Below are 13,433 nucleotides of genomic sequence, written 5' to 3'. Positions count from 1 at the left end.
CTTTAAAGAGATATATTAAGAATATAAATAAAATGCCTGTAAGAGTTATTGCCAAATTGTTATTGGACCAAAGGCACCTATTCAAGTGATCAGCAGCCAAAAATGAAGTGTACTAGCCAAGAGTATTGAAAGAACCATTAAGAATGTTAAAAAAATAGAAGAGGCAGATAAATCTCATACTGTGATGAATGATAGCCAAGGAACATCTAATCATGTCAGGATAGCATTTACTGAAATAACTCAACCACACAAAAATGAACATAAAAAAGATGGTTTAAAAATTATTGGAATGTTCTTTTTCTGACAATTTTTCATTAATCTTCAAGAAGAAATATGGATTTATTTAAAACAAATTAAATTAAGCGTTGAACAGTACTATACCTACTGATCTTGGTATGGCTGTAAAAGCACAACATTCTCTGCAATTGCATACAGGTTGTGGAGTGGTGTTCGTTGTTGTTGTTATGTTCCAACTACCACTACCTAATAAGCGAACATTCAAAACAGTGGATATATTCCTTTGGAAAATTGCTTAGCGCTGCAAGAAAAGATAAAATAGATGAAACACCTAGAGAATGAACATACAGAAGAAGCACAGCAAACTATCAATAGCGTGTCTACAGGCTTCCATTCTTTGATTAACCTATCTGGATTTTTTGCTTTTGATAGCAAGATGCATGAAACTTCTTGGATACAATTGAAGTGATATGGAGAAAGTGGTGTATGTGCATGATATGAAAAACCGACTCAAAGAAAAAATAATGTTTAGTAAAAAATTGGACTGAAGCTTGACTCTTACTGTACAGATTTCACAAGGTCTTATCTCAACAAATGTTCATCTTTTCTGTTTCATGCTTTAAGGATGAATAACCTGCTTTCATTTTTTGCTAGAGCTTTATTGTTGTCCTCACAGTTATGGAAGAACAATTGAGAGATATAAATGTTCTGTGGGAGTTCTCTCCCATGAAAGAGAGAACATAAGAACATGTTCTCTCTGTGTAACCCAGAAGAATAGATATAACATGCATTTTGTGTAAGACAAACACACTCTATTCAGTCAACAGCATAGACACTTTCAGAGTTTCAAGCTGTTTCTGGTATGTACTTAAGGATAAGGGAGCAGCTGGCTTGAAACTCAGAGTTGGATAAATTAAATTTGTTTCTAGGACTTGAAATTCAATGCAAGCTGGGGTAAGGACTTAAACCATTCATTTTGATTCAGGTGTATCAAATGTTGTCAACATGCTCTAAGATCATAAAGCTGACCACTCAGTGAATAAGAAGTTGTTTGTTTTGAGTAAATGAGTGTTAACAATTTAAATGCTTGTCTTTATTTGGGTATTAAATAGAATTCACTGATTTACTATTGCAGGATTGTCCTGCAGGCACTCATACTGGTGTAATGTTCCTTTGAGGCTCAATCCCTTTTTGCTGTTGGGCTGCTCCTAAAGCAGTGTGATGGGACAATTTGTTGGTATCCGTCATTGCTAGCCATCCACATACCACTCTGGATATAAAGCTGGCAGACATGTTCAGCTGCCACTAAACCCCTTTATATAAGGTACAGAATTTGTACTCTGAAAGTCTGATAACTCTGCAAAATCTTTGTTTTGTATACAGCTCCATTCCCTATCCACCTACTGTCAATCTAAACTGATGATAAAGAAATAAATATATATTTTATTTTCTTCTTGTTTCCAGATTTCAGAAATACTGGTCCAGAAACTGAAGCAAAACTTTGTCCATTTTGATTTGAAGCCAGGGGTTCGAATTCTTGTGCATGCTGCCCATTTAACAGCAGGTCAGTATCCTCTTCCTTTGTACACCCTCTGTGTTGATCTGTAGCACAACTCAGTGTATGCGCAGATATTAAAATGCCCACTATGCCTCACCTTTCTTTGTCATGCCAAAAAAGTATAGTGGCACTTTTGTTTTTAGGTATTACTGTTTATTTATGTCAAGAACTTGCTGTTGTGTTGGAAATACAGTATAACTAGCAGTAGAAGTATGTGCTTTTCTGCTGTTTCTGAAATATTCAACAGCTAAGCAGCACCATGATGTATTCAGTCTGGATCACAGAGTGCAAGGGTTACCAGCTAGCTTTGGACATTTTCTGGTATTTTATTCAATGAGAATTCATATCAACTAAGCATAGTTCAGAAGTTGTTCAGCAGTCAGAAAGACCAGAATCAATTTGCATGAGCACACACACAAGATTAGGCAGTTTGCCCTTTAACTAATCCTATCTCAAAATGAACCATCTTCGAAGTCCTTATATTTAATTACATGTGTCTCTGTGTTTTCTGTATGCTAAACCCTCATTTCACAGCCTGTTTAACTATTGCAAGAGATGGAACATACTAATCCATGCTCGGGATTCTTAGGAATTGCTTTTCCCTAGGATTTGCTGGGGAGAACTCATAATTCTGATCAGTTGTTGTCAGTTTCTCTGATAACAGGCAAATAAGCCTCAGTTCACTCACATCAGTGAACTGCTCTACAAAACCATTTGCATGGTGTGAACAGGTCTGCCCAAACTGGTGTCAGCCCATGTGCTGCCTTGTCAATAAAGGGTAAGAAGAGACTGTTAAGAAAGTGTAGTGTGACTGCATTTAAATCCTCCTGAAAGAAAGCCTTGATGTTTGCAATACTTCATGTTTCCTAAGTAGAACTCGCTAATAGCTGCTCTGCAAATATTGCTGCATGTTTAGCTTTCCATTATCGGTGGAACAGATGATCAGATGCTTACTTTTAGACAAGTTAAAAACAAAAGCATAGAAAAGCTGATTAATCCCTACAGTGGAAAAAAAAAAAAAAGGCAGCATGGGCAGTCAGTATAAGTTTAACTTTTTTTCTTTTGTAGATTGTAAAAAAAATATTAATAGACATATGACATAGAAGAATTGCACGTCTTTATGTTTAAGATTCTATTTTGTATATATTTCATACAATAATTGTTGCCAATGAAGTGAACTTTGGCCTGAGTTTTCAACAATGACCGTATGATTATGACCAGTGATACCGTATGCATTTTTAGAAAACTGTCAGTGCCCATCTCCGAATTCTAGGGAGGCTATCTGAGAGCATCTTAATGTGAACACCAACACGGAGTTACCTGAAATTGCTCACTGCTTTTGTAATTTGTTTCTGTGCACTTACAATGCCTATGCACAAGGCTGTTTTGCCTTTTGATCAATGTTCATTAAAGTCAAGATCAACCCCCAAATGAACATTTGATTCTTCTGTCCCTGAAGATCCTACAGGCCTTTTCTAATACATTATGGTTAGAAAGAATTGCCTCAGAAATATGTGGGAAAAGTTCATCTTTACCTCTTGCTACTGAGGGGATGTTCTAGATTTCATTCAGTGGAAACATGACACTTAAAATCACGTCTCCAGGCTCATATTTAATACAGGGTGAACCTGAATCCAAGATTTGTACTATATGTAGAAGCCTTCTGCAGCTTCTGGGAGAGGACTTTGGTGCATCTCTGCAATAGGGGATGCAGAGGGTCTGCAGCTGCTCCGTCCATGCTCAGAGGTGGCTAAAAGCTGGGTAGGTCAAATCCTAAAGCCAGATAGTAAGCAGAGGTATATTAACATTTCTCCTGGGCTGCTAAACCTTTGTTTTCTGCCCTGTGTAAACCAAAAGACAGGGTCTTTCATTATGGCATACTGCCATGCTAAATAATAGTAGAGCCTCAAGGTACACGCTGGCCTGTTTCTTGCTCACTCAGACTGAAGCAGAGGGTTCTCAGCTGAGACACCCTTTGTAAATACAGGATCTTTAGCTCACTGAAACTGTATGTTTTTGTACCTATGCACACACCAGGAATGAGTACTCTTTGTCCATAATAGAAGGAAATACTCATTTACCCTGCAAGGTAGGCTTTGTTGTGCTTCTCTCCTATGCTTCTGTAGAGATGTGAGTAATTGCTGTAACCAGCTTCACAGTGTCCTATAGGAACCCTACAGGATTGTGTCTCTTACAGAAATATGATTCAGTGAGAATGTAAAATAATCATGGACTGCCAAACTAGATATTTAAATAGTCCAAAGAGCAGCTGCTGTGGGGTCTCTGAGGAAACATGGCACCTTATCAAGCTGCTGATGTCACGATTTAATTCCTGGTCTAAATAAAAAGCCCAATTTCATGACATCAAAACTTGAGGACAGTTTAGAATTTGACAAAATGCCAAAAGAGGGATTTACTTTGCTGATGAAAACTATTGTTTGAGTTGTCAAGGAAGAAGAAAAAATTGTGTATTTGAAACGCAAGCTCTTAAAAATAATAAAATAAAGCAAGGAAACCTGCAACTGGTTCACACAAGGCAGCACCAGAAGCAGTCCCTAGAAAACACAAACCAGAGGGATACATGTGGTTCAGAGATGCAGTTCTGGTCTGTGGTATCACTTTTTCACTGTGACTTTGTGCTGGACTCCTGGCAGCTATTAGCTAAGGTTGACCTAACCACTCATCTCATCAAGTGTATGTGTAAGTAAGTGCACATGTACATAAATGTATGCACACATGTATGTAAGTACATCCCCATGCCTCAGTGCACACACATGTTACTTCTTGTGTGTGTGCTTGGTCATGCACAGCAGATATTTCTGCAGCGGAGAAGCTGCAGGGAACAAAAGTGCAGATATCTAAATTAACTTGGTGTGAATATTCAAGCAGAACCTGCAGAAATGAGCCTCTGTGCATGTTGTATGTAAACACATGCATTCCCTGGAGCACAGAATGATGGGCATTAGATTCAGCACATTTCACACCTCCGTCTTCTTTGTTCAGGCCACACTGGAGAAAGGATTAATTTATGGCAATTCTGGACAACAGATTGAAATCTATTCATCATGTTCATTCCTCCTTCTTAAAAAATAAATAAAATAAAATAAAATAAAATAAAATGTCCCCAACACAGAGAACAATAATCTCCACTCTAAGGCAGAGTAAAATATGCCAGCGTTCCTCACAAAGCAGTTAAATAGCTGTTTATTACCAGACTCTGAGTGCGGCATTAGAACAAGAACATTGAGTGATACTGAGCCTGAATCGGTCAGAGAGCCACTTTGTCATCCCACAGAACTGCAGAGACCCACAAAGTACAGACACAAAGGACACAGTGGAGACATGTGTGAGGAATTCATAGTAATAGATATTTCACCCTAGTGCCTCAGCTTCCTGAGCCTAGCCTGCTTGATGAAAGTTTTTTTTTTTTCCACTTCTCATTGTAAATTTCAGTTTTATCAGGCTGAGTGTGACTGCTGAAAGCGTCCGTGTGTGATATGTGAGCCTGAGTAAGTATTTGCTTGCGAGTGCATAATTTTTGTTTGCTGTGTTTTAGAACGGGTCTGCTCGGTGTGTGTGGATTGGGGCAAGAGAGAGAGGATTCATGTGGCAATGGTTCAAGTTAACATCCACTGCCTTGCAGAGAAGTCACTACCCTCATTTTCTTCCATGTGTAACACCAGATATAGGCAGTCAGTGAGGATGTACCTGCTGTGTGCATTAGCTCTACTCTGTGGCACATCTACAGGTGCATGTCTGTCTACAATCTGTTTTATTAGTGTCTGCATGAGCAGTGGAGACTGCTGGATCTCTGTGTCCCTCTGTGGATGCTAGATGTCTTTCTGTTATTGTGTGTATATATAAGTGATGGAAACTGTCTCTATTTAATGTAGTTTATTTTGTATTTCTGGGAAAGCCACACTCTGGCTGTTTTGTGTGGCTTTATTTTGAAAGACGCTATGAAAATACACTGCACAAAACTTTGAGGAGAAGCACGGGGAGTTTTTGTATGGTTAGGCTTTTTTGTTTGTTTTTATTTTATTTTTTCAACCTGTGCACTTCCTTGCAAGGAAGACTCCTGGGGAAGAGAACAGGGCACAAAGGGGAAAAAAAAAAAAAAAAAAAGTGTTCAGAAGAGATGAAAGGGATAGAGGAAAGAATGAAAAATGTCAAAGATGTGAGAAGAGCTTGCCATGGTAAGGCATGGGTGCTGAGGCAGTGTTTGTGAAGGGCACTGGACTTCTGTTCTGGACAGAAGAGGACAGAAGACAGCAATATGTTTGGTGGGAATCATTGCTTAAGTAAAATTCAGTAGCCAGTTGTTCATTATTCACCATGTATTGGGAGCTACCCAGACTGGTTCCAAGCAAAATAAAAAGTCAACATGACAAGTTAGCCCATAGATAGCTCCAGGATGCTCCAGAACGTCTGGTTTTGATACTCAAGTGACCTTGTTTGCAACTACCTTAGATAGTTGTCTGCAACACGTTTCAGATGTTCTTCTGAGGAGAAGACTCTAAAAAAGTTATAGAGCCTTCAGGGGTTAGGTAGAGCACTACAGGTAGTCTGAACCCAGGTTTCTCCACAGCTTTTTTAGAAAGGGAGAGGGGCCCTGGAAACAAGTGGACAGATGAGACCTGTTACAAGTGCCAGTGGAGAATAAACTAAATTTTTGGAAAGAATAATTTTCACTCCAGGCTGGAGGTGGCTCTAACCTTCTTCCCCTCTCTTGCAGCTCCCCTGGTGGACCCGACTCCCAGCCATAGTGGTTCAGCTATGTTGATGCTCCTCTCTGTCGTTTTTGTGGGACTAGCTGTGTTTGTAATCTACAAATTCAAAAGGTATGACCTTCCCTGGGCCATTTCCTTCTCCCCACTGCCACCTGTCACTGAGGCATCTGGGTTTTGTTTGCTGGGTTTTCTTTTCACAGTTTTTTTTTTTTTTCTTGGTTTGCAAAAACTGCTGGTACATCATCTGCCAGAGTACCCCACAATGATGGTTTCTGTTAATGTTTTAGGAAGATTCCTGGCCTTAATATATATGCACAGATGCAGAATGAAAAAGATCAAGAGATGATCAGTCCAGTCAGTCAGAGGGAAAGCATACCTAATGTCCCTCAAAGTGAGCTGATGAGCCCTGAGCAACTAGTAGATGAGAAGTTGGATGTCCAGCCCATAGGTAAATAACTTGCAGCATCCTGCAGCTGGTCAGACTCTGACTTATAATTGGCTAACCCTTTTCTCAGCCTTCCCCCTTCCCATCTTCCTGCACACTCCTCTTGCCATCCTCTTCTGCTGCAGTGTTAGTTTTGCTACAGGAAACCTTGCTAACTCTCCCCTCTCCCTCACTGCCCTGTGGTGAAAGGGAGAGAAACAACTTTAGGCTTTTCCCCTCTCCTAGTTGCTCTGTGTAGATCCTCTTCCCTTCTCAAAAATCCTGCATTATAAGGCAATTTGATTTATTTTGCTGGGGCTGATGTAGTTGCGGGGCTACGCCCCACACCTGAGTCCTGTCCAGGAGAACTTCAGCCACCCTCACCTGGAACATGCTGGTGAGCAGGTGATTCGGTAAGTCAAATCTAAAAGTTAAATATTTGTTGACGTTTTCACTGCTATGGCCTTCATGCTGTGCCAGACCTCATCGCCAGCAGCAATGCTAGCCTGACTGATTCTCAGAGAAACAGAGCAAAACCTGGGATGTCAGCATTGGACAGCTAGGTTTGCCCTCAGGCCGATTCTCCCACAGGACTCTGTGGTTGAAAACTTAGCAAAGCAGGCCTTTGTAGGACCTAAAGTGAGCAAAGTTGAAGTGAGCATACTGGGATCAGTCACACATTTGCGCATGCTTATATTATGTTACCCTGGCTACATTAAAACTGTTGGGATGGATGGAGAAGGGAGGTTTCAGCCTGGGGACATGTTCTTCTAAAGCCAACACTACTCAGGCATTACTCAAGAATTACACAGACATTGCTCAGCTTCACTTGTGAGGTGACAGCTCTGCAGGCCTAGACCACAGGAACTTGCAGGAACTTGTCCTGCAAGTAAGAACATGGACCGATTTTAGAGAAATTAAAATGTATAGCTGTTTTGTCTCAGACAGAAGTGAGGCATAGTTGTAACTGAGATCCCTTATTTGCACAATTTCATTAGGTTAACCAAGTGTTAGTTCTCACCTGAGGATGTCCCTAAATTGTACAGGAGTTTGCTAAAGCAGATTTGTTGTTGTAGCTACCATGGAGGGGGAGCAAGGGGAAGGGCAATTAAAAGAGGGAATGTGTTGTGCTAAGATTGTGGCCTGTGAAACATCCTAGAAGGAAAAAGAGGAAAGTCTCTTGATGTCTAACTGATGTCTAAAGTGGAAGCCCCACTGCAATCAATAGTGATCTCTTGTCACCCATTAACCAAGGGGAGATCTGGTAGCTATTAAAAGCTTTTTAGCAGCTATCCATCAGCAGACCTGGACATCCCTGCTTAGGAGTACACAGGATGGAGTGAGGGGACCAACCTTCCCATGTGGTGTTCCCCATACAGAGCAACCCCAGGCCACAGTCCAGAACCCAAGGAAAGGAAATGCAACCAAGGTAGTCTGGACAGAGGACTTCCAAAAGGCTTGTGGATCACCAAGAGGTTTCAAGCCACGACCCGGAGCGGTGGGTCCTAAATTTTAACAATTCTTTTCTTTTTTTTTTTTTTTTTTTTTCCTTTTTACCCCAGAAGCCTCCAAGGCAAAACTGATGTAAGTTGCTAAGAGAGAAACACCCAATTTCAGGCCAAGACTCTGTTACCAGAGTTAGATGGGCTTTGAGCTTCTTCTTTCTAAAGGAATGTAATGACCATGGTTCACACCATTCCAGGGGCAGGCAAACATATTTTCACAGGTCACTTGGACTGAAGTGACAACAGTCAACCACCTGCTAGCTCTAGTGAACATAGCTTCAAAACTGCTCTTGCTGGTGTTGGGAACTAATCCTTTGAAGCCTTTAGGAACAGAGCAGTCAAAAGCCAATTGTAGGGGTAGGTTTTCATTTGGTGCAACTATAGCTTTTCTGGCTTTCTACAATATCCAGCATTTTGAGGATTTCTCAGCTGTACCCTGTGCTGCTTGACACTGTATTGAACCAGAAATTGGCCTTTTATACATCCTTGATTTTCACCTGTAAATGCACCAGTGAGCACAAAAGGTGAATGTGTGGGATAGATAAACTCAATTCTCTATCAAAAGGGATCAGTACAACAAACTTCCTAAGAGTGTTTTCCATCCTGGCAGTAAGATGAATGAGGAAACTAAATCAGAGCTCATTGACAAAATGGAAAGGTCTGGACCTAGGTGTGAACAGAATAGAAAGTGCAAAGTCTCTTCACTCTCCTATATAACCACCTCATCTGTTTCTGGAAATCAGCAATTTATTTTTTAATGAGTTTTCTTGCTTTTGGGAAAACAAAGCAAGTCTGTAATTGGGTGTTTCTCTTTTGTATGCTTGTTCAGAAGCCAGTTATTTTTTTCAACCCCTTTGACTAACATCCAGGGACTAACATCCCTTCCTTGGAGAAATCTAATGAATGTCCCTGGATCGTTTAATTTTCTCTCCAAACCCTGGCAGCAAAAAACACAGTTCCTATCTTCTGGATGTGGAAGTTTAGGCTCTTCTTTTGCAAAGGCAAAACTTAAGGTTATTTATGGAATCTCTAACACTATAATTGCAAATGAGTTACACATTTCCTCTGAGGACCTCAACCCCTCCTTCCCTCCACCCTTCTGCTCTGGTCTCTCCCTCTTCTGTTCAACATGGGTGAATCATCCTCATTCATTAGTAAAAGAACAGGACATCACCTTCAGTGTTTTGAATGACAAGAAAACATTTCTGGGAAGGTGTCAGTCTGGAACAGCTGAATCCCAAAGGCCAGCAAAGTGATACCTTCAAACATCTTTGTCTAAACACGCTTGTTGTTTACTGACTCTTATTTTGTTCTTTCTTTGCCACAGGAAGCATTTCCACAGCTGCTGAGCCTCAGAGCACAAAAGAAATCCCTACCTATGTAAATGGTTGAATTGAGGACACCAATATATATATCTATATTGAAAAAAAGAGGAGAGCTCATTGCATTTGGACTTTTTAATTCTTCAGATGACAAAGGGTTTTTAGCTTTAAGCCTGTGCATGTGGACATTATACTGACACCATAGCGGAACTGCATTGTACAGGTGTAAAATTTTAGTGGGGGGTGGGGGGAGAGGAACTGATATCACTATTTACCCCTGCAGCCCTTCCCTTCACCCCTCCACTCTCTCTTTTTTTCTGATCTGTCTCTAATTTGTAGAAAATTCATAATGATATAGGCCAAGAATATGCATGGGGGTCTCTTCTTTAGGGAGATGGGTGGGCTGGGATGTGGGGGAGAAGGGCTGGGGAGGTGGGAGGGAGCATTTAGGGTTCTTGGCTTTAGATTTAACTGCTCTTTTAGCACTTTGGGCTGCGGGAAGGCTAGCTGCCCCAATAGACTTTCATAGGTCACACACAAGAAATCACACTGGAGTTTAAAGGCACTGAAAATCTTGGGTCAGTCTGGTTTATGTCTTCGTTTGGACTCTGCCCTTCGTTCCTTTAGCTGCAGCTGCTGTTCACACCCCATGGCTGTGTGGAGGCTGGGTGTGAGCATGGACGACTCCACCTGCAAAGCCAGACTCTTTATTAAATGGCTTTTTAGCCTATTCACACCAAGGCATTCCTTTGATAGTACTGCTCAGAAGTAACTTTCTGCCCCCTAACCTTGGACTGAACAGAATAAGGATGCATTACAGACGAGGAGGTCTGTCCAAACTGTACTTTTAGGAGCTTATTGCCACTGTACTTTTAGGAGGTTATTGCCAGCATGAACTTACACTGTACTTTGTACCAGCCTTACACCTTGAATTTGGGCTAAGAGAAAGCCTAATAACACCCTCAGCTGCTTTTAGTGTTGATCTATGGAGTTGTCTGGGGAAGTCCCAGATCTCTACCTTTTGGAAGTCACCCCAAGGCCTATCATTATTTTTGAAAGACACCTTGTCAATATAACAGGGAGCAGGGAACAGCCTGTGTGCAGTTTCTCATGGACTTCTTGGCAAACCCCCTTGGTTGCAGATCTGCAAACTACTGCCATTCTGGGTGGAGGGGGCGAGAGTAAAGTAGGATTTGGCTTGAGATTGTTCCCGTGCATTTTGAGCCCCAGCACTATAGGACTGCTCTTGTGTACGAGATTTTGAGTTCTTACCAATACCATAAGGTTGTGTCTTACACTGCAACTAGAACCGTGACTGCACGACATGTGCATGTAGACTATGCAAGGGAACAGGAGGAAAGCAGGCTTAGCACACCTCAAACAAGTCTTTCCAGGACACTGTGTAGCTGGCTGAAGCCTAAACTGTGTCCATCACACCTATTGATTTCCAATGCAACTCAGGTAAACTTAGCACCAGGATTTTGTTTTGAAGTGCAAAGAGAGAAAGACAGTAACCAATATACATTTACTTAAATATGTTAGGTGAAAGCAAATACCAGCTGGTTCACAATCAATGCAGCACACTTAGGGGGCACCCTGATTCCTGAAGTGAATGAGTTTTGTTCAATAAACATTGCACATGGCAACTTGCATCAGAAACAGGACAAAGCAGCATTACTGGCATAGTCTGGAGTTCTGGGGCTGGGAGAGGATGGTTTTGAAAATTTTTCTGTCACAAATTGGGCATAAGCCCCAACCAAACTGCTTGATGGCAAAGGAAAAAATAAAAAGGTGATACCAAATATAAGAGCATTAGACCTATAGTAGTCAAAGGATAATCACAATATGGAGTCTTCTGCCTCTTTCTGTAGCTTCTCTGCAGACAGGTAGAAACACAACAGTTTGTATGGCTTTGCTATTGTGTTTGCAACTACAGCTTTAAGAATGATGGAAAACTTTTGGCATAAATTGTATAATACTCCCCACTGAGGTCCAACATTAGCCAACTTATTTTTATAGTAAGCCAATCAAAAAGTTTTCTTATAGTGTTGGAACTATTTCTAATTTTAAAATTACTTTTTTTGATGTACTTTTTCATCTTCTTTTTCCCTTTCGTTAAATACAATGTAGCCTACTGTATAATTGCTATTGTTTATTGCTTTTACAGTCATATTTATTAAACAGATTATGTCTCTAAATGAAGGCCCGTGTTTTTGTTGCTCATTTTAATACTCCGTCCTGGATTGGGATAACTGATGACTTTAAAACAGGAGGAAGAGAATACCTTTGAAAATAAAGGATTGTTCAGTAGCATGGGAAGCACAGGAGTAAGAGATGGTGATAACTGTGCTTCTGAAATGATGCCATTCTTAGAAGCAAGGTGCCAAGATGAAGTTAACTTTCCTAGCCCTTGGGCAAAGTGCTTCATAAGTGAAGATAGGTACTGTTATCTCTGTTTTACAGGTGGGGAAACTGAAGGATGCAGATCTGAAATGCTCTTTTTCTGGTTTCCAAACTGGCAATGGCAGAGTTCTGAGTAGCTCCCTTGAGTTCCAGCTCCATTCTCTGCCCACGGTTATCCAACCCTATGCACACTCACTGCCAAAGGTCCCTTTCAAATATACTTTTGCCAACATTGATGAAGGAACATTTTAGGTATTGCAATTACTAATTAATCAGGTTTTACACATGAAAGCAATGAAGCATAGGAAGTTTCAGTCAGCTTGCCAGATAACAGTGGATACATGTTGTTGAGAAAAAGAAAGAAAATGTAGCTGCTCTGCTTTTCAAGTTAGAATGCAAGCACCAGACCATTCTGCTTCTTATAACTATCTCCTGGTTCATTTCTCTAGCCTGTTTTGTACCTGTGCCATGTGAATTTACATATCCACATAGTCAAAGGTCTGTGCTTCAGAATCCCCAACGACCAAAGCTGCGATATTACATGTTAAGTACAGAAATGTTGAGTTTGCTTATTGTAGGAGTGTGGAGTTTTCACAGCTTGGGAAAATCCTGGTATAATTACTCTTAGTAGCCTAAAATGTTAAAGCAGGCACTGTAGCCTTCCCTCACCTTTCATTCAGGCTTGATGAACAGCCGGCACAGTGATGGCCATTGAGCAGGTGACTGAGAAGCATGTGTAGATGTAATCTGCTTTTATAATCTAAGTACCCACCTGAATTAGCAGGCATCTGCTCTGGCCATAAACAGTAAGTCTGGTGTTGGCAAGCATCTCTAAAGCATTTTCAGATGATTCTCTTCAGCCTGTGTGTGTCCTGAGGCAAAGACTGATTGTTATTTGTAGCTGTTGTTTTCTGGTTTGTGTAACAACACAGCAATGTTCTGATAATGGCTGAACACAGCTAGTAAACAAAGAATATACCAAATACTTAAAATATCCAATGTGGATATTGGATATTAATTGTCTCTTGGGATATGATCATACCTTAAAAAGTTTATTATCCTTTTCCAGAAAAAGCATCGAGTTAAAATATGGTTAAAAACTCAAAATATTTTCCTAGTCTGATGTAGATTCTCTACCATCATATTAACTGCCCGACCACAGGCATAGGGATGGGACAGATGTATTGGATTCAGAGCAATTCATACTTCTCCACCTAGCATGACATCTAGGCTAAAATGGTGGGTTGCCTTTCC

At 40.7% G+C, this 13,433-nt stretch overlaps 1 protein-coding gene across 5 annotated transcripts in view; it reads left to right on the top strand.

Moving 5' to 3' along the window:
• The window catches only part of SORCS1 (sortilin related VPS10 domain containing receptor 1), a 287,317-nt gene extending 275,340 nt beyond the window's left edge, over positions 1–11,977 (top strand). Inside the window, exons 24-28 of one of the 5 annotated variants that reach the window (XM_040564073.1) lie at positions 1,702–1,801; positions 6,531–6,636; positions 6,813–6,973; positions 8,329–8,447; positions 9,782–11,977. In XM_040564073.1, coding sequence (XP_040420007.1) covers positions 1,702–1,801; positions 6,531–6,636; positions 6,813–6,973; positions 8,329–8,447; positions 9,782–9,838 — 543 coding nt within the window. In that variant the 3' untranslated portion in view covers positions 9,839–11,977. Of the gene's footprint in view, positions 1–1,701; positions 1,802–6,530; positions 6,637–6,812; positions 6,974–8,328; positions 8,448–8,511; positions 8,534–9,781 lie in introns of all 5 variants that reach the window. The other 4 variants (XM_040564076.1, XM_040564074.1, XM_040564075.1 and 1 more) reach the window with 4 other exon arrangements.
• Positions 11,978–13,433: the final 1,456 nt, after the last annotated feature.

Source organism: Cygnus olor, chromosome 7, assembly GCF_009769625.2.
Source record: "Cygnus olor isolate bCygOlo1 chromosome 7, bCygOlo1.pri.v2, whole genome shotgun sequence".
In the NCBI taxonomy this organism is placed as follows: domain Eukaryota; kingdom Metazoa; phylum Chordata; class Aves; order Anseriformes; family Anatidae; genus Cygnus; species Cygnus olor.
The sequence above is the reverse complement of the archived record's forward strand: the minus strand, read 5'-3'. Positions and strand labels throughout refer to the sequence as shown.